Source organism: Octopus bimaculoides, chromosome 14 (assembly GCF_046866305.1).
Source record: "Octopus bimaculoides isolate indiv1 chromosome 14, ASM4686630v1, whole genome shotgun sequence".
Taxonomy (NCBI): Eukaryota; Metazoa; Mollusca; class Cephalopoda; order Octopoda; family Octopodidae; genus Octopus; species Octopus bimaculoides.
In genome coordinates, this window is record NC_142941.1 from 6,151,453 (window position 1) to 6,170,615 (window position 19,163).

Consider the following 19,163-nt stretch of genomic DNA (forward strand, 5'->3'; position numbering starts at 1 on the left):
TTATGTCGGTCTGAGGGTAATTGTGTCTTGTGCCTGTGTATATATGTAAGTGCATGAGTGTTTGTGTGTGTGTGTTTATGTGCGTGTGTGTGTGCGTGTGTGCGTGTGAATAACGCGCGTGTGCGTGTGAATAACGCGCGTGTGCGTGTGTGCGTGTGAATAACGCGCGTGTGTGTGTGCGTGTATGTATGTATGTATGTGAGTTTCTTGTCTATCGCCAGATTTTAAACTTAAAATTTTTACAGAGATTTGATGTGGGAGCAAAATCCAGCTCCGTCACCAAAACATTAGAAGTTACAATGCCTATAATTGAGAAAAACAAATGACAATTGTAACTGAACTGGGTCAAGGGCTCAAGTAGCGACGACTCCATTAACTGCCCGGACATTGTTTTCTCAGAAATCTGTTGTGATACTTGATAGCGTACAGCGCCTGAGTGTGCGAGATGTATGTTATGTGCCGATAAACACATAACATGGTATTCAAGTGATTTGCAAAAAGACAAAGGTAGAATTTCTTATGCAAATACCTAAAATCGTTTTTTCTGAACAGTAAAAGCTGCTAGCTGTCACTCACGGGTGAGTATTGTTCGGTAGCTAATGTGTACCGTGCTTTTTTGTCATTGTTTTATGTGCTTATATAGTCTTGAAGAGACATGAACATATTTTCCATCCCTTCTTTCGTGACCCAGTGACGCATCAGGTTGTGACGGGTGAAGAGAGTGCCGCGTTGGTACTCAGTATGTATGTGTGTATGTGTGTATGTATGTATGTATGTGTGTATGTATGTATGTATGTATGTATGTGTGTATGTATGTATGTATGTATGTGTGTATGTATGTATGTGTGTATGTATGTATGTGTGTATTTATGTATGTATGTGTGTATGTGTGTATGTATGTATGTGTGTGTGTATGTGTGTATGTATGTATGTATGTATATATATATGTATGTGTGTATGTATGTATGTGGAGTGGAGTGAAAGCACTTGAAGAGGTCAGGATAACGCAAGTAAGGCTCAAAATATATTTAAGGAAGAACGTGACGATCGAGAAGGTGAATGACAATGACCTTTTTGTGTGCACGGTCTGTGACAGACCATACCTGTCTTTCGCTAGCCTCAAATCTTATCTGCAGCCCATGGTGGTCCAAATCGGAGGTGCAATCTATGTGGGTGTCTTTTCAGAACGTTGTCTGGTTTAAAAAGCCACATAAGATGCCATGATGCTACTAAGGTGTAGGTACAGGAGGTGGTCAAACACTGCATAAGGCGTAGACAACCACCATATATATATATATGCATATTTTTATTAATATTGAGCAGAAGTAATGAAGTGGTTCAGTGTCCCCGAGAGTTTCGTGCATTGACACTTATCAGACTTGTGTGTGTGCGTGTGTGTGTGTGTGTGTGTGTGTGTGTGTACATATATATTGCAACTTAGCAGTTCGACAAAAGAGGCTGATAGAATAAGTACCAGAGAATAAGTCCTGGGGTCGATTTCTTCGACAAGAAGGTGGTGCACCAGCATGGCCGCAGTCAGACGACTGAAACAAGAATAAGGGAACACACACACACACACACACACATCTTTTATCTTTGATCTTGTTTCAGTCATTTGACTGCGGCCATGCTGGGGCACCACCTTGAGGGGTTTTAGTCAAACAATTCGATCTCGGGACTTTTTTTTAAGTCTGATACTAATTCTATCTGTCTCCTTTACCGAACCGCTAAGTTACGGGGATGTAAACCACCAACACCGGTTGTTAACAAATACAAGCCTAAAGACACACACACACACACACATGTGTACATACGACGGGCTTCTTTCGGTTTTCGCTAATTAAATCCACTCATAAGCCTTTGGTCGGCCCTAGGCTATAGCAGACGATACTTGCCCAAGTGGCTGCGGAACTGAACCCAGAACCATGTGGTTGAGAAGCAAGCTGCTTTATCACACAACCACGCCCACAGAGAGGGAGAGAGAGAGAGAGAGACAGACAGACAGACAGACAGACATAGATAGATAGATAGATAGATAGATAGATAGATAGACGTAAGTAGTTGGGGCAGTACAACAGAAATAGTGCTGGACTAAAGCTATTTGCCGTGGTCGCTTATGTCCCTTTACGTTCTGACTTCACATCCTGCTGAGGTCGACGTTGCTTTTCATTTTCATCGATATTGATAAATGGAATTGCAAGTTTATTACTGAAGCCTATTTGGTCAAATAAACCCTCTGCCAAATTTGTACCCTTGTGTTTACGTTAGAAAATGTCTTCTTCTTTCTCCTGGTATTTTGCCCTGTGTATCATCCTTGCATTTTTGGCTATCAATACTGTATTTATTAATTTAATTTATTGTCTCTTTTTTTACCCTTTTCCAACGAGATGCACTACACGTGACCATTTGCATACAATGTGTTTACATTACAATTTATACTTCTTTTTTAAGAGTGAAATTTTCATTGTTATTGAGAGTTATCTCCCTTGATCCCAAGTAATTCGCGCGAATTTCAGTTGTTCTTGAGTCTCTTCCACGTCCTGCTTTAGTAATTATTTTACAAAAAATAATTACGATATTTTCTTTAAAACGAATATTTTCAACAAGAGAAGCTAATTTTCAACCAATTCGGGTAAGATAAACGTTTCACTTTTGTTTTAAGTTTTGTAAATTAAACTTTTTTAATGCTTTCGTAACTTAGGGTCAAAACTTTCTTTCGTAAAACGTATTTGTTAACAATATTGAAAAGTTTCGTTTTAGTTTCAGTTGTTTTTGTTTTCTCTCAGTTCTTGTTTATTTTATATCTTTTCCGAGGCGTACTTTTAGCTGCAAGACTGTTTTATTAAATGAAAGAAGAAAGCAGTCAGAAATGATAGCTAGACAACCAGTCAGAAATAGAAAATTGTGTGTGAGAGATACAAATAGATAGTTTTATAAGTTGAGTAAATAATCATTTTCTCCAAGGCAAAGCTAGAAATAAGGTGTAAATAACTGATAAAGATGACCAGGGGGCACAAGTCTGGGCAAGACTTCTGCCCGTCCCCCCCAAAAAACACCCTTTAAATTTTTTTTTTTTTTTCGACACAAATCCCACTTTTCGGCTACGGGGAATATGAATCTGCAAAAAAAAATTGGCAAAAATCGACATTTCTAAATTACCCACCCCCATTTCCTTCATTTTTAACCTAAACACCTTTCAGTAAGATATAGTCAGTTACATATGGCTTGGTAAGTATTGTTTAGTGCTATGTCAGTCCTGATAAATACAAACATATACCTAAGGTCATTCCAGTTATGACCTACCCATTTTTTTTTTCTTTTTGTACATGATATATCTAAGACTACATTCTCTAACGCCTCCCTCCTTTTTTAAATAGTATGATGAGGTTAGAGGGCAATTTAGTGGCTATTTCTGGCATGGCATAGTACCATACAGAAGCTCTCGTATTAGTTAATGGTAACACAGTGCCGTATGTTATAGTTTTGTATGGTAACCTATACAATTAATTATAGGGCTACAACAATCAATACAATAGACCACTCACCCTTGTAAATAATTATTGAATTAGTCATCTCATTATAGCATCATAGAAAATTATGTTAAAAAAACCTCAAAGAGACTCATTTTTGTTACATCAACTGATAAGCAATGGAATTGGCCTTAGACCAGTGGTTCCCAACCAGGGTCCACATGGCCCTTGGGGGATCCATGTAAGATTTTGTTGTTAAAATTCATGTGCAATAAATTGGTTATACTTCTACAGCACGCAAAATATTTTAACAGTTTTCTTAAATCAATTCCAAATATTATTTGATTATAAAAATATTGTAGGATATTTTAAACACTGAATGGCTATTGGGGGCCCAGTAGAACAAAACCAGAATCAAAGGAATCCACAGGTAAGAAATGGTTGAGATTCACTGCCTTAGATAGTAAAGAACAAAAATGTTTTTTTTTAATTCTTCTAACAGTCATTAACTAATTTTATATAGGCGCAGGAGTGGCTGTGTGGTAAGTAGCTTGCTTACCAACCACATGGTTCCGGGTTCAGTCCCACTGCGTGGCACTTTGGGCAAGTGTCTTCTACAATAGCCTTGTGAGTGGATTTGGTAGACGGAAACTGAAAGAAACCCGTAGTATATATGTATATATATATATATATATATATATATATATATATATATATATATATATATATATATGTATGTGTGTGTGTTTGTCTGTATTTGTCCCCCACCATCGCTTGACAACCGATGCTGGTGTGTTTACGGCCCTGTAACTTAGCAGTTCGGCAAAAAGAGACCGATAGAATAAGTACTAAGCTTACATAAGAATAAGTCCTGGGGTCGATTTCCTCAACTAAAGGCGGTGCTCCAGCATGGCCACAGTCAAATGACTGAAACAAGTAAAAGAGTATATATATATATATATATATATGTTTTTTTTTTTTTCTCAGATTCGGAATTTGAAAAGGAAAGAATAAAAATTCACATTGTGTGACAAAATGCCTCAAAAATTGCATCAACAACTAAAAGCTGCCCCATTGGTATTAAAGAAGTTTTTCTGCAGAGTTTGTGGGAAAAGTTTTGCAAGAAGTTTCTGCCTGAAAATTCACATGACATCTCACACCGGAGTAAAATCATATCGCTGTGAAATCTGTGGTTGGTGCTGCAACTCTAACTACATCCTGAAAATACACACCAGAAGCCACACTGGTGAGAAACCATATTGTTGTGTGAAGTGTCGTAAAGCTTTCTCGACAAATACAGCGTTGAAGCTACACATGAAGAGACATACTGGAGAGAAGCCCTTCCGTTGCAACATCTGTACTGTTAAGGCATTTGTCACAAAATCTGAGCTAAACCTTCACCTAAGAAGTCACTCCATTGAACAGCAATTTGTCTGCGTTACTTGCCACAAAGGCTTTGTGAAAATGTCACTGCTAAAGGTCCACGAGAGGATTCACACTGGTGAGAAACCCTATAAATGCAAGCTGTGTGATAAATGGTTCCGGACCAATTCTATTTTGAATGTTCATACCAAAAGACACATGGCAGAAAAGCCACACAAGTGTGAGATTTGTGGGAAAAGTTTCAAGACAAAATCAGAACTGACCATCCACAGAAGGTACCACACTGGAGAAAAACCCTATACATGTGAAACTTGTGGTAAAGGTTTCTCTGTAAATTCCGATCTTAAATTTCACATGCGTATTCATACAGGTGAGAAACCGTTTCTCTGCATTATATGTGGCAAACGTTTCAAGCTGAAAAAAGAGTTGAAAGTTCATACCAGGACTCACACAGGTGAGAAACCATTTAATTGTGATATCTGTGGAAAGAAATTTAGCACTAATTATAGGGTGAAGATTCACAGTCGAGTTCACACAGGTGAGAAACCTTACAAATGTAGTATGTGTGACAAAAGTTTTACACATGGCACAAATCTAAAAGTTCATACGTTGGTACATTCTGGTGTGAAATCTTGGCTGTGTGAGGTGTGCAATAAAGGTTTCTATACAAAAAAGGCTCTGAATTTTCATAGTAGATGCCATACTGATGAAAGGCCATTTGTGTGTGCTGTGTGTGGCAAGGCTTACCTGAGGCAAAGAAACCTAAGGAGGCACATGTTTTCTCATACAGGTGAAAAACATCATCGTTGTAAAATATGTGGCAAAGTTTTTCACCAAATTTCCGACTTGGTCATTCACTCCAAATTGCATCAAACGAAAGATAGTCATGAGGAAGAGGTTATGAACAAACAACTTAAGGCTATCAGAAAGCAGCTTCGATGTGCCGTGTGTAAGTTGTGCTGCCCTTCTGATTCTTCACTGAAAACCCACTTGGAAACACATGCTGGAGAGAAACCTTATCCTTGTGAAGTTTGCAATGAAAGCTTCTCTGCTTTGTCTCAGGTAAAGGCTCACATGCAGACGCACAACAAAGAAAAATGTTACATGTGTAAGGTATGTGGGAAAGGCTACACTAGGAAATCTTACTTGAAGGTTCATTCAATGATCCACACTGGAGAGAAACCATTTCATTGTGATATCTGTGGCAAAGATTTCATCACAACTTCACAGTTAAAGACTCACAACATTGTTCACAGCAAAGAAACAAAGAACACTTGTAAAGTCTGTAGGAAAGGTTTTACTACATCAGAACAGTTTCAGCTTCACCTCAAAGTGCATTATAATGAAAGACAGTTTCCTTGTGATGTTTGTGGTAATCGCTTTAGGTCTAACAGTCATTTGAAGTCACATATGATCACTCATACAGGTGAGAAGCTGTACCAATGCGAACAGTGTGACAAGGCATTTGCACGAAGTTCTACCTTAAAAATTCATTTGAGGACCCACTCAGGTGCAAAACTTAAACCTTCTCAGTGTAGCAAATCTACTGAACTGAACAGACTCCTGTCAGCAACGTGTGGTGAATATTAGGATGACATTTCTAAGATACTAAGCATGGATCTAGGTTGAACTGGTAGATAAAGTGTCAGCTTTTCTGCCACAGGTTTGTAGCACAAGTTGTGCTACATGCTCAATCCTTGCAGCCAGCCTTTGCTTACGATCATACTGTTTCTAAACAATAAGTACTTGGATCATATTTCCACTGAAGCACATCTCATTCATTTCAATTAATTTTGAAAATAATGAATTTAATAAAATAATTTTGTCACTATTAAACCAAAGGCCCAAGCTGGCAGAATCGTTAGCACGCCAGGCAGAATCATTAGCGACATTTCATCCGTCTTTACATTCTGAGTTCAAATTCCGCTGAGGTCGACTTTGCCTTTCATCCTTTCGGGATTGATAAATTAAGTACCAGTTGCATACTGGGGTTGATCTAATCGACTAGCCCCGTCTTCAAAAATTTGGGGCCTTATGTCTGGAGTAGAAACAAATATCAATCCATCTCTGGCCACTCCAAGTTCTAGGATACAAAACCGTTTTGAAGTGTTCACATCTAAATTAAAACCTGGTTCAATTATGAGATAGTTTTACTAAATTATTTTCAAAGTTAATTAAAATGCATGGACAGTGTATTTAGTTAGGAATATGGTCCATTATCCTGTTAATAGAACAGGAGAGGTTCTGAGTGTTAATTTAGTCCACAAGTCTTCGGTTGAAAGTCTAAATATATTTGTCCTTTATGTGATTTTCTAAACAAGGAACATAAAACACAGTTTGACTAATAAATGGAGTCTGTACAAATCAAAGGATCTTGTAATACTTATGTGTATTTAGGCTCTGGCTCCGGTGAGTTTTGAGTCACCTCCAGTGGATAAGGTGCTGGTTTTTTGTCAGTATTATTGCCTGATCTGGAGCTAAAAATAGCACCCAAGTATCTCTCCGATAACATTCTGCTATCTGAAAAGAAGGATGCAATATGTAGTCCAAGCTACCCTATCTCTGAAAAATAAACGTGGTGGTCATGACTGGAAGACTTGATTATAGACCTGCTGAACCTGGACTGACCCAACAGAGCAGGCTTATGATCAAAAAGAGATTTTTCTTTTACAAACAGTTTAGTAAAGAAGAAAAGACATTTTCTAAAAGTCCAGCATCATCATCATTGACATCAGTAACAAGAGAATGCACATTGCTAGAATTAACAGTACAAGTTTTTTATTTCTTTCCAACAGAAGAAAAAAAAAAAAAAGGAAATATTTCTATCACACAATTATGTCCAACAGGCTTTTAGGAAAGGTTTAGAAAAAAAAAAAATAAATATATAATAGCCATCCCTACCAAGGAAAAAAAAAATTTTTGTATATTTTAAGGGGATGAAAATCATGACAGCTTTCAGAACACTTCTAAAACAATCACTGCCACCACATTCATTAAAATCAAAGACCAAGTTTTCTTCTTCAAATTCTTTGGACAATAATAAACATTGAAACAGTAACAGGATTATTGTATTATTACTGAGATTGTCTATAAACCAAATTTTTTTTCAAAGGGAATAACATCATTTCATGTCAGTAAAAACAGTTTTTTTATAGAAAAGTTCTAATTTGATATCTAAAATTAGATGGTTGTTTTGGGGTTTCTTTTTTCTTTTTTATATATTTTCAAAATTTATTGAAATTTAGAACAGATAAGAAATTATTATTGTTTGAAATCACTCTTGTATTTTTAATGTAATTATTTTTGTCAACAGCAATAGTAGTGGTTTCTAAAGTTGTAATTTTTTCTTTTTGTATCAGTTTTTGCCCTTCTGTTTTCCACATGCATCCAGTGTGCTTAATAACTAGAGAATATGTATGTGTGTGTGTGTGTATATATATATATATATATATTTATATATATATATACGTGTTTGTGTCAGCAATACAAAGGAGGTTTTCTGTGTATCAATGAACATCATCAAAAAATGTTAGTGTCTACCACAGGAAAGAGATGCCAAAGATAAACCTATTGATTTCAGCCAATGGTGGGCTGAAGCAGAGAATAATCTGTCTACATTGGTGTGTGTAAATTTATAGTGAGTGTACATATAGTGTGTGTGTGAGAGAGAGAGAGAGAGAGAAAAAACAGAAAGAAAGTGAGAGAGAATTTTAGTGCATCTGAAGAGAGGATCCACTGCTAAAGCTAATTTTCTGCAAGACTAACAAGAATTTGAACAACAACTGCTAATATAACAATAATTATAACAACAATGAAGAGATAGAGCATTGAAACCCACAATCAACACCTCTTCATCCTCCCAATATCATACAGCAGTGGATGTTATGCTTTGGTCCTGTTCATAAGGAGGGGGTACCCACAGATTTTATTGAGTTTTCTGTTTATATATGTATGTGTATCTGTATACATGTATGAGCAATTAATCCTACAAGGTATGTATGTGTACATTATATATATATATATATATATATATATAATGACAGTGATGTAGAAAACGACAGTGGATGAAATGCCACACCACTCATGGAGCTCGCCAAACAGCTTTCATGTGTATGTGGGGGGGGTTGGGGGTGGGAGTTGGAATGTGTTGTGCAAGAACCAGGAGATTCGTGGTGCAGTTGCAGCAAGCCCTTTACAGTTGAGTGGAAGTGGTCGACTGACCGCCGTCCCGAGGATAGTATTTGGCCTGGGTGGCTGCGGGGATTCTCTTCAACATCTCCTTCGGGAAGATTCGCAACAGCTGCCAGCCAATGTCCAACGATTCGAATATGGATCGGTTTTCATAGTGACCTGCAATGAGGAAAGGAACCCTTAAGCATTAGTTATGGTGGATTATGGACATTCAAAACAGGCCACATACTACATATTATACACACACACACACACACACACACACACACACACACACACACACACACACACACAATTAATAAAAAAAATATCATTTACATTCATTGTTTTCCTCCCATGTTGACATAGGATGTAGGATGTCTGTGTCGTCTTACATACACAGCAACAGAACAAACCAACCAACTTTGTAGGTCTTACACTGTAGACTGGACATATTTTATCAATAGTAATGCCACAAGTTAATAGTAGCAGATGGCGGTGCTGATTGTAGGACGTTACAAGAGTAAACGTAATGGTGTTATAACAAATGATTTAAGTACGGAATAACTATATCCAGTGACTTACCCTGAGAGATGAAATTCTTCTCGAACTTGGTGAGGAACTCCAGGTAGAGCAAGTCCTCAGATGTCAGAGCTTCTTCACCAACAACAGCTTTCATAGCTTGCACATCTTTACCGATGGCATAGCAGGCGTACTACAAATAGAGAATGGATCAGTGTAATAGAGTAATATAGAGGCCAACTGGCACTGTAAACTACAAGGAGATACAAAACAACATTGAAATATGAATGGAGAGGCTGTGTTTCTCAATGGATGGTATGGTGCTGTGAGGATTGAAAGAGGAGGCAGACAAATTGCCGTCATCATCATCATCATCATCGTTTAACGTCCGCTTTCCATGCTAGCATGGGTTGGACGATTTGACTGAGGACTGGTGAAACCGGATGGCAACACCAGGCTCCAGTCTGATTTGGCAGAGTTTCTACAGCTGGATGCCCTTCCTAACGCCAACCACTCAGAGAGTGTAGTGGGTGCTTTTACGTGTCACCCGCACGAAAACGGCCACGCTCGAAATGGTGTCTTTTATGTGCCACCCGCACAAGCCAGTCCAGGGGCACTGGCAACGATCTCGCTCGAAAATCCTACAGGAGCCAGTCAGGCGGTACTGGCAACGGCCACGCTCAAAATGGTGCATCTCATGTGCCAACCGCACAAGAACCAGTCCAGGGGCACTGGCAACGATCTTACTTGGCTTGCCGGGTCTTCTCACGCACAGCCCATTTCCAAAGGTCTCGGTCCGTAGTCATCGCCTCGGTGAGGCCCAATGTACGAAGGTCTTGCCTCACCACCTCAGCCCAGGTCTTCCTGGGCCTACCTCTTCCACGGGTTCCCTCAACTGTTAGGGTGTGGCACTTTTTCACGCAGCTATCCTCCTCCATTCTCACCACATGTCCATACCAGCGCAATCGTCTCTCTTGCACGCCACAACTGATGCTTCTAATGTTCAGCTTTTCTCTCAAGATACTTACACTCTGACGGGTATTCACATTGACATTACACATCCAACGGAGCATACTGGCTTCATTCCTTGCGAGCTTACGTATGTCCTCAATGAAATTAAGGAATGGGATAGGTTAAAGGAAGGAAACTTGGTAGATGAAAGTGTTGGACAAAGCAAGGAGAAAATAGCAATCAACAGGTGTGTATATGCTTGCATATATAATTGTTATTTAAAAATCTGTATATGTGTGTGTGTGTATAAATAAATATGTATATATTGTAGGTGACCAGACATGGTAGTGGCTATATTATTGACAGATATATGACATTTGTGCACAGACACATTGAAGGAGCCTAGACTTGTTAAAATAACAGCAAAATTTCCTTCAAATCACATCCCACAACCATCTTAAAGGGCACTTGCTAGATATATTGTCTTTAAAAAAAACAAAAACAAAATAGAAAGGTCGTAGCTAAAATATCTTTGATCATAAAGCAGTTTGATTAGGGATAAGACACACAGACAAACACATCCTGTTATAGGGCAACACTCACCAACTGATTGGAAACATCAGCATGGTCCTCACGTGTCATTCCTTCACCAATGGCTGATTTCATAAGACGAGACAGTGATGGAAGCACATTGATTGGAGGGTAGATCTATGAAATGACAGAGAAAGAGAGAAAAGGTATAGAAATTTGAAAACATGGACAAAAATGGCAAATAGAGTCTGTCGTGGACACTCACCTGAGTCATAATATACTAAAGAAGCACCAGTTTTTAAATTAAGAAATGGTGCTTCGTTAGTTTAAGAGGGATCAAGAAGAGTGTCCTAACAAATTATATGGCTGAAAGAAGTTCATTTTGCAATCATAGGGTCCTGGTTTTGGTTTCACAGTATGGGATCTTGGGAAAATGAGATTTTCTTTAGCCTCAAATTGACCCATACTTTGTAAGTGAAACTGAGTAGGACAAAATTATATGGAACCACTTCAGGTGGATGATAGCTGGAATTTAAAGGTCTAAAGGTCCAGCTTTGTCACTTGATATTTCACACTGATTCCGCCTGGAAATTTCATCAAGGGTACATGTGTCAGTGGGATACTCAGCCACTTACACATTAACTCAATGAACCTGAGCGTTGTGTTGGTCAGAAAAGTTCCGACCATGGTCCATTTATTTATACATCTTAAGTTATCATTATTCTTCATCCTTCTGGTTTCAATAAAATAGACTTGTGAGACATTTTGTGTTCATACCAAAAGTTAAACAAACAAGAAACATCTACTTTTGAAGGTCCAAAACAAAGTGTTTCATTACAAAATGGTTAACATATGAAACATTTCCCAACAACTGTTGTTGGATTACTTACCTGTCTGTTGTGTAACTGACGGTCAACATAAATCTGTCCCTCTGTGATGTACCCAGTTAAATCAGGAATGGGATGTGTGATATCTGAAAAGTAAAATATGCTTATTTACATAAATAGTTTCTTTTTTTTTTTTTACTGGCTCCCTTTTCCTATCTCTTTTTTCTCCTCTTTTCTCATCTTCTCTAAACTTTATGTCTGATGCATCATACTTTTACTCTTAACTTTCACTTCATAACTTTTTACTTTGAGGGTCAAATTAATAATATTCACTATAAACGTCCCTTAGACTTTTGTTGTATTTGAATTCCTCTTGTTACTGATTCGTCTATATATATATATATATATACAATTGCAGTGTGGAAGGTGATTATAAGCCATTTAAAAACACACAAAAACCGTTAAATACACTTCAACATTTAAATTTAATTTGTCAAAATATTTTTGGCGCTTTAAAACCGTGACCTGTTCACTGACAAAATTCTGTGCTGCACAGAATTTTGTCAGTGAACAGGTCGCAACAAAAATATTTTGACACAAATTAAATTTAAATGTTGGAGTGTATCTAACGGGTTTTGTGTGTTTTTAAATGGCTTATAAACACCGTCCACGCAGCAGTTGTTTTTGCTTCAACACATGATCTCAGTTGTCATATAAAAAATTTTTTTAAATCACACAGCACCAGGTTACTATTAATAACACTGAAAATATATAGAGCCAAAGAGTTGTCTGTCCCTGCCCAGCAGTTCAACCTACCGTCATTAGGCATAGTAAGAATAGGAATTTGTGTGATGGAGCCATTGCGACCCTCAACTCGACCAGCCCTCTCGTAGATGGTAGCCAGATCAGTGTACATGTAACCGGGGAAACCACGTCGTCCAGGCACTTCTTCTCTGGCAGCGGAAACCTGAAATACAACAGAATGGTATTGTCAGCCACATTGGTGAGGATGAGGGGAGAGATGGAGTGGAAGTTGAGTTGGGTTGATGGACAGGATGAGGAGAACAAGAAGGATGTCTTATATGAGTGGAGACAGGGAAGAACCACAGGATGTCAAGGCAAAGAGAGAGCAGTACAATATGAGAGGAGGGGGAATATGTGTATAAAACTGGTAGAAAGAATAAAAGTGTGTATGTGCTATTTTTATGTCCACTTTCCCATAGATTAGACAAGTCTGTTATAACAGCATCTCTCCAGTTGTTGTGGTCCTTCCTCTCAGTGAGGCCCAGCATTTTAAGATCAGACCTCACCACTTTTGCTCCCCGTAACCCTGATCTTTTTCTCTTGTAAGATGTGATTAAAAAAAATATGTAGGAGAAAAATATTGCAATGGCAGAATAATGTACACACTTGAAAAGTGTGTTGAGAGAAGAAAAGAGAGTATGTTTGAAAGCATCTGTCCAAATATATTTCTGATAATATTCAGGTGCAGGACCTCAGTGTCTTAAACATTGATCAAAATATGTAAGCAGTTGCCAAGAGACCCTGCTTCAGATTAACAATGTGGATAGCATCGGTACAAAGGATGTATATTGAAAAAAACATGATGGGAACTGGAGGCTGATTTCGTTTTTGATCAGGACAGGCTTTGATGAAAGAAAATCAGTTTTTATGAAGGTTTTATATTTTGTTAACCTTTTGTTTCTTTTTCCTCAGAGAAGCAGTGGGCCCACACTCTCCCCTCACCATAAATATCAGCTAAATCTCCCTGAAATTACATCCTACAGCTTCAAAAAAAGAAAAGGAAACGTCAGCTAATATGGTTTCAGATGTACTATAATGGAAAATAAGATGGGATTGTCATAATTGGAATGCCTGTCACCTTATTTCTACTTAATCAGAGCCAATTTGAGTTAAACAACATACCCTCTATGTGGACATACAACTTTACTAGAAACAGTAGCCAAGTACTCCTCAAATCACATCCTATCATCTTAAAAAAGGAAAGAGGCATTAGCTAATATAGTTTAAGATGCACTATTCTTCAGAAAGGTGGGACTGTCATGGTTGGAATACCTTTTCTCATACGTCTGCTCCATCAAGAATGACTTAAGCTCTAAGCAAAAACACCCACCACTACTTTCAATGTGTGGATCTGACTCCCTGAAAGAACTCACCTCTCGAAGGGCTTCAGCGTATGATGTCATGTCGGTGAGGATGACCAGAACGTGTTTGTCACATTGGTAGGCCAGATACTCAGCTGTGGTCAATGCAATCCTTGGCGTGATGATACGTTCAATGCTGCCAAACAATACAGAAAGATGTACAGATCAGAGAAGAGGAAGCAGTAAGAGCCATCTGTTCCCATGCCGTGTATGGCACATCCATCGTAAGATAGTGTGACATTCACAACTCAAGGCTCACAAAAAACATTCAGGTACTACAACCATACTAACAAAGAGACATACAAGACGCCATCACCAGTGTTCTCTGTATGTGTGTGCAGCACACACATACACACACAATTTTACAACCAGAACACAAAACAAATTTATGTGCACACAAAAGGCTGGTTGTTTAAAATAATATAGTAATTGATTTATTTATTTATCATACTTTCAGTGTACACATACTTAATATCCAGTACAATCTATATAGTCAGTATATACATACTTTTGTCACAAAAAAGATTTTATACAAGATTTGTGCATACACTGATCATAAATTTCCTTTCTCTTCTCTCTCTCTCTCTCTCTCTCTCTCACAAAACCCATTTATGATATCTTTATCATTACCTTTACTTTTATTCTTATTTTTATTCCTCTCTCTCTCTTTCCTGTATACACCCACTCACAAAACCCATTTACCCTAATTAAATTATTCTGTCTTGATTTTGATTTTCCCTCTAAAATAATATATATCACATGACAGAATAGTACTTACGTGGGGTCGTTGGCCAAATTTAAGAAAAGACACACATTTTCCATGGAACCATTTTCTTCAAAGTCCTGTTTAAAGAATCGAGCAGTTTCCATGTTGACCTGGAGAGGAGAATGAGATTTCAGAAGATTTAGCAACACCTCATATGAACAAAGGCCACACAATTACATTCATGCTCCAAGTAAAGTTGAAACGATTACCTTCAATTAATACATTAGAATAGAGTAGTGAGGTAAATATTCAGTAAATGCAATTAAAAACACACAGATAATTAAGCTGCAACACTTACACCCATAGCAGCGAACACAATGGCAAAGTTGTCTTCATGATCATCCATAATACTTTTACCAGGTAGCTTCACTAAACCACCTTGACGACAGATCTGAGCAGCAATCTGAAATACAAAGCAAATGGTTTGAATTATTTCGAATAAAAATCAAGGTCGATACCAGTAATCAATGGTGTTCATTTTATTGTATCTATATATTTTTTTTTTTTCTTGTGAGTTTTTTTTTATAAGGTTTAATAGCTTGACAGACAGTCATATTGATAGAGTAGCAGTGTTGTGGTTAGATCCAGGTGACCCTTGATCAGCCAGACCTGTAGTCAAAGACATTCTAACCATGACCAAACCTGTTCATTTGTATATCAGAACGGCATTATTTACTGTATCCTCTTTTCTTTCTAAGGCAGCAAGATGTCATTTGAGAGAGATCTGGCTGCTATTTTGAGCAAGGTGGGACTTTGAGAGATTTAATTCTGTTTGACACTGAATGTCTGCAAAAGTGGTTAAGAATTCCCCAGTCAACCTGTATTAGCTGTTTATTTTACAGTAGCCTGTGTTGACTAAACAGAACCCAAAATCAACTTCCAAACTCAAATTTTATTCCAGAGCATCCTCTACTATAGCCTTATATTAAACAATACCATGTGAATGAAATTTAGTAAATAGAAACTGTGCTGAAGCCCAACTGTCTGTGTATCCCAGTGTAATGGTAGTTGCATCACATAAGGTAGGTAAATCTTAAGTTAAGCTGTTTGAGGAAATGAGTACTGAGGTTGATATAAATAATTAAATGAAACACTTGAAAGTGGTATCCCAGTCTGGCCACAGTCCAATGATGGAAACAATGACAGTAAAATAATTGAAAAAAAAGCAGTAAGCACACACACAAAATCTAAAATAAAACATCAATACCTCATTATGTGGTAGACCAGCAGCTGAAAAGATGGGAATCTTCTGCCCACGGGCAATTGAATTCATTGTGTCAATGGCTGAAATACCTGTCTGTATCATTTCCTCAGGGTAAATACGAGACCAAGGGTTAATTGGTTGACCTTATTAGGTAAAAGAGAGAGAAAATATAACAATTAACTGCACAGAAAAAGAAAAAAAAATCCAACTTCATTCCCAATGATGACTGAAACAACAATAAGCTAATGAGGGGGTCTCTACATTTATGCTAGAAATAACTGCTAAACTTCCTTCAATCACACCCAACAGTCTTATAAAAAGGAAGTACAAATTACATATTGCAGCTCTATATTAACCCCTAGAAATATGGGGTGGTCATTACTGGAATGCCATTATTTCACTAGATTCCTCTAAATTCTTGGTTATTCTGTAAATTTTCCCCCCACCTAACTTAGTCAAAGAGGATAGGATAGCACACATGATCCTTTACTTTTTCAACTTCTCCGAGACCGGTGGGAGCAAGAAAAGAAGGAAGTTATATGCAAACTGAAGATCTCGCCCAAAACGTTTCGTCTTTTTCACAGCAACCACAACCCAATAACAGAGAGTAGCCACCATATTTTCTTCCATCACTGACAGCTCTAACATCCAGTGCAAAACTGATTAGTAAGACCAGGTGTAATGGATATATAATACTGTACGCTTCAATTCTTTCAGTTTCCATCTACCAAATCCATTCACAAGGATTTGGTTAGCCTGGGGGCTATAATAAAACACTTGCCCAATGGGACTAAGCCCAAAACCACATGCATGGTTAGGAAGCAAGTGTCTTAACTACACAACCACATTATATATATATATATATATATATATACTGACCGAGACCTTTGGAAATGTGCTGTGCGTGAGAAGACCCGGCAAGCCAAGTAAGATCGTTGCCAGTGCCCCTGGACTGGTTCTTGTGCGGGTGGCACATGAGATGCACCATTTTGAGCGTGGCCGTTGCCAGTACCGCCTGACTGGCTCCTGTAGGATTTTCGAGCGAGATCGTTGCCAGTGCCCCTGGACTGGCTTGTGCGGGTGGCACATAAAAGACACCATTTCGAGCGTGGCCGTTTTCGTGCGGGTGACACGTAAAAGCACCCACTACACTCTCTGAGTGGTTGGCGTTAGGAAGGGCATCCAGCTGTAGAAACTCTGCCAAATCAGACTGGAGCCTGGTGTTGCCATCCGGTTTCACCAGTCCTCAGTCAAATCGTCCAACCCATGCTAGCATGGAAAGCGGACGTTAAACGATGATGATGATGATGATGATGATGATATATATATATATATATATATATATAGTTTTAGGGAAAAGAACCAAGGTTCATGAACTCATCGATGAAAATCCAGTCACATATATATATATATATATATATATATATTTAATACTGTGAAACTTAATTTAATTTTAATTTCTAATAAATTGATTTTAATTGAGTTTTTACCTGTAATTTTGGATTTTTATCCCTAATATTATTATTATTATATATATATATATATATATATATAACCACACCAGACATTGTTTAGCTCCAACAATTCCAATCCACCTCCTTGAAATTGTTATTTTATTTTACTGACCCCGAGTGGAGGGAAGGTTAGGTTGACCTTGCCAGAATTTGAACTCACAAAGCAGCCAGCCAGAACAAATCTCACAAGACATTTTGAACAAACTACTGATTGCGTGTTCAAAACATCCAGACAGGTTAACAGACCCGTTTGTATAAATACATTTGGCTCAATAAAAAAACACATAACAACATAATATAAAATTTGTAAAAGCACTGCATACCCTGAATATCCAAGAAATCCTCAGCAAGGACCCCAGGACCTTTGTCAATTGGCTTGCCAGAACCATTAAAAACACGACCTGTAACAGAGATGAAGGAATGATCAAGATTTTATTAAGTTTCATTTAATGTTAACAAAGACCAGTCTCAACCATTTTTTGCCTAAGGACCCCTTTGATTCCCATTTTATTCAGGTGTGGATCCTCATTGCAATTTAATGGTTAACCCTTTCATTACCATATTTATTTTGAGATGCTCTGTGTTTCTTTCAATTAATTTTAAATATAACAAAGAATTATAACTTAGTTATCATTCAGCTAGTGTTAGGAACATAAATTGTGACTAAGGTTTGGTGGAAGATTTTAATTCAGAACTTATGAAAACAAGACATTCTACTACATCTCTACTACAGAGCCAAAACCAGTTTCAGCCGGGTTAAAAACTGATTATATTTTTTATAAACAGATATTATTACGAATTGTATTTTGAAAAATTGTTAAAATATTTCATGTATTGTTGAAGTATAAGCAATTTATTGTGCATTTATTTTGACTACAAAATCTTATATACCCCACCACCACCAAATAAGGGCCATATGGACCCTGTTTGAGAACCACTGACAAAGACTACACATGTTTACATTTATGTCAACATGTCTGTTAACATAATGCTGAACTGATATTACCAAAGAGTTTTAAACACTGAAACAATAATAAATAGAATTCTTAATATCAGTGAAACTGGATTTTATTACCTTTGGGCTGTTATGAAAATATGGGTTGGATAGATCTAAAAATTTACATAATTTATCTGTGAAATCCACACACGCGTAAGATGATGAATGTAGGAAATTCAATGCTTGGATTGGAAAGGCTGAAGGGTAAAGTTAACTTAAGCAGGGTTTAAACTTCAAATGTAAAAGAGCATGAAATCAAATACCACAAGGTATTTGATATCAGCATGCAGTTTATATTATTTTATCAAGAAGAACCTTCACTCACCTAACATGTCTTCGGAAACAGGCATCCTAAGAATGTCGCCAGTAAACTCACAGGTTGTGTGTTTAGCATCAATTCCTGATGTTCCTTCAAATACCTGTTGTTACCGTTCAAAGAAAATATAAACATATTAATGAATTTTGCTTGAATGATGTATATTACAGATCAAACCAAATCATATCTGTTGTTTGGCAAGGGATTTGATCTGAGATCAAATAATGAAATTTAAACAACTGCTTTGCAGTGGATTCATGATAATTATTTGGCACACATATTGTAAAGCTAAAAAAAGGAAGCCTTTATGGCTGTCATTTGACTACCTAGAAATAGCAGCCAAATCT

The 19,163-nt window shown here is 37.5% G+C and overlaps 2 protein-coding genes across 3 annotated transcripts in view; one reads left to right on the top strand and one right to left on the bottom strand.

Moving 5' to 3' along the window:
* Positions 1-8,038, top strand: LOC106870501 (uncharacterized). Of its 2 annotated transcripts, XM_014916612.3 has the most exons (3): positions 1-578; positions 2,452-2,632; positions 4,458-7,911. In XM_014916612.3, exon 3 carries the CDS (start codon positions 4,506-4,508, stop codon positions 6,441-6,443), a length of 1,938 nt encoding a protein of 645 aa, XP_014772098.1. In that variant the 5' UTR covers positions 1-578; positions 2,452-2,632; positions 4,458-4,505; the 3' UTR covers positions 6,444-7,911. The 2 variants fall into 2 exon arrangements, with proteins under 2 accessions (XP_014772098.1, XP_014772099.1); XM_014916613.3 differs by lacking the exon at positions 2,452-2,632 and having other exon boundaries at positions 169-578; positions 4,458-8,038.
* Positions 7,610-19,163, bottom strand: part of LOC106870500 (V-type proton ATPase subunit B) — a 21,318-nt gene continuing 9,764 nt past the window's right edge. Inside the window, exons 4-14 of the mRNA XM_014916611.3 lie at positions 18,826-18,919; positions 17,827-17,904; positions 15,993-16,132; positions 15,084-15,188; positions 14,798-14,895; positions 14,032-14,155; positions 12,671-12,821; positions 11,918-12,000; positions 11,100-11,204; positions 9,609-9,738; positions 7,610-9,203 (exon numbers count right to left, since the gene is read on the bottom strand). Of these exons, the coding sequence (XP_014772097.1) occupies positions 9,046-9,203; positions 9,609-9,738; positions 11,100-11,204; positions 11,918-12,000; positions 12,671-12,821; positions 14,032-14,155; positions 14,798-14,895; positions 15,084-15,188; positions 15,993-16,132; positions 17,827-17,904; positions 18,826-18,919 (1,266 nt within the window). The 3' untranslated portion in view covers positions 7,610-9,045. The remainder of the gene's footprint in view (positions 9,204-9,608; positions 9,739-11,099; positions 11,205-11,917; positions 12,001-12,670; positions 12,822-14,031; positions 14,156-14,797; positions 14,896-15,083; positions 15,189-15,992; positions 16,133-17,826; positions 17,905-18,825; positions 18,920-19,163) is intronic.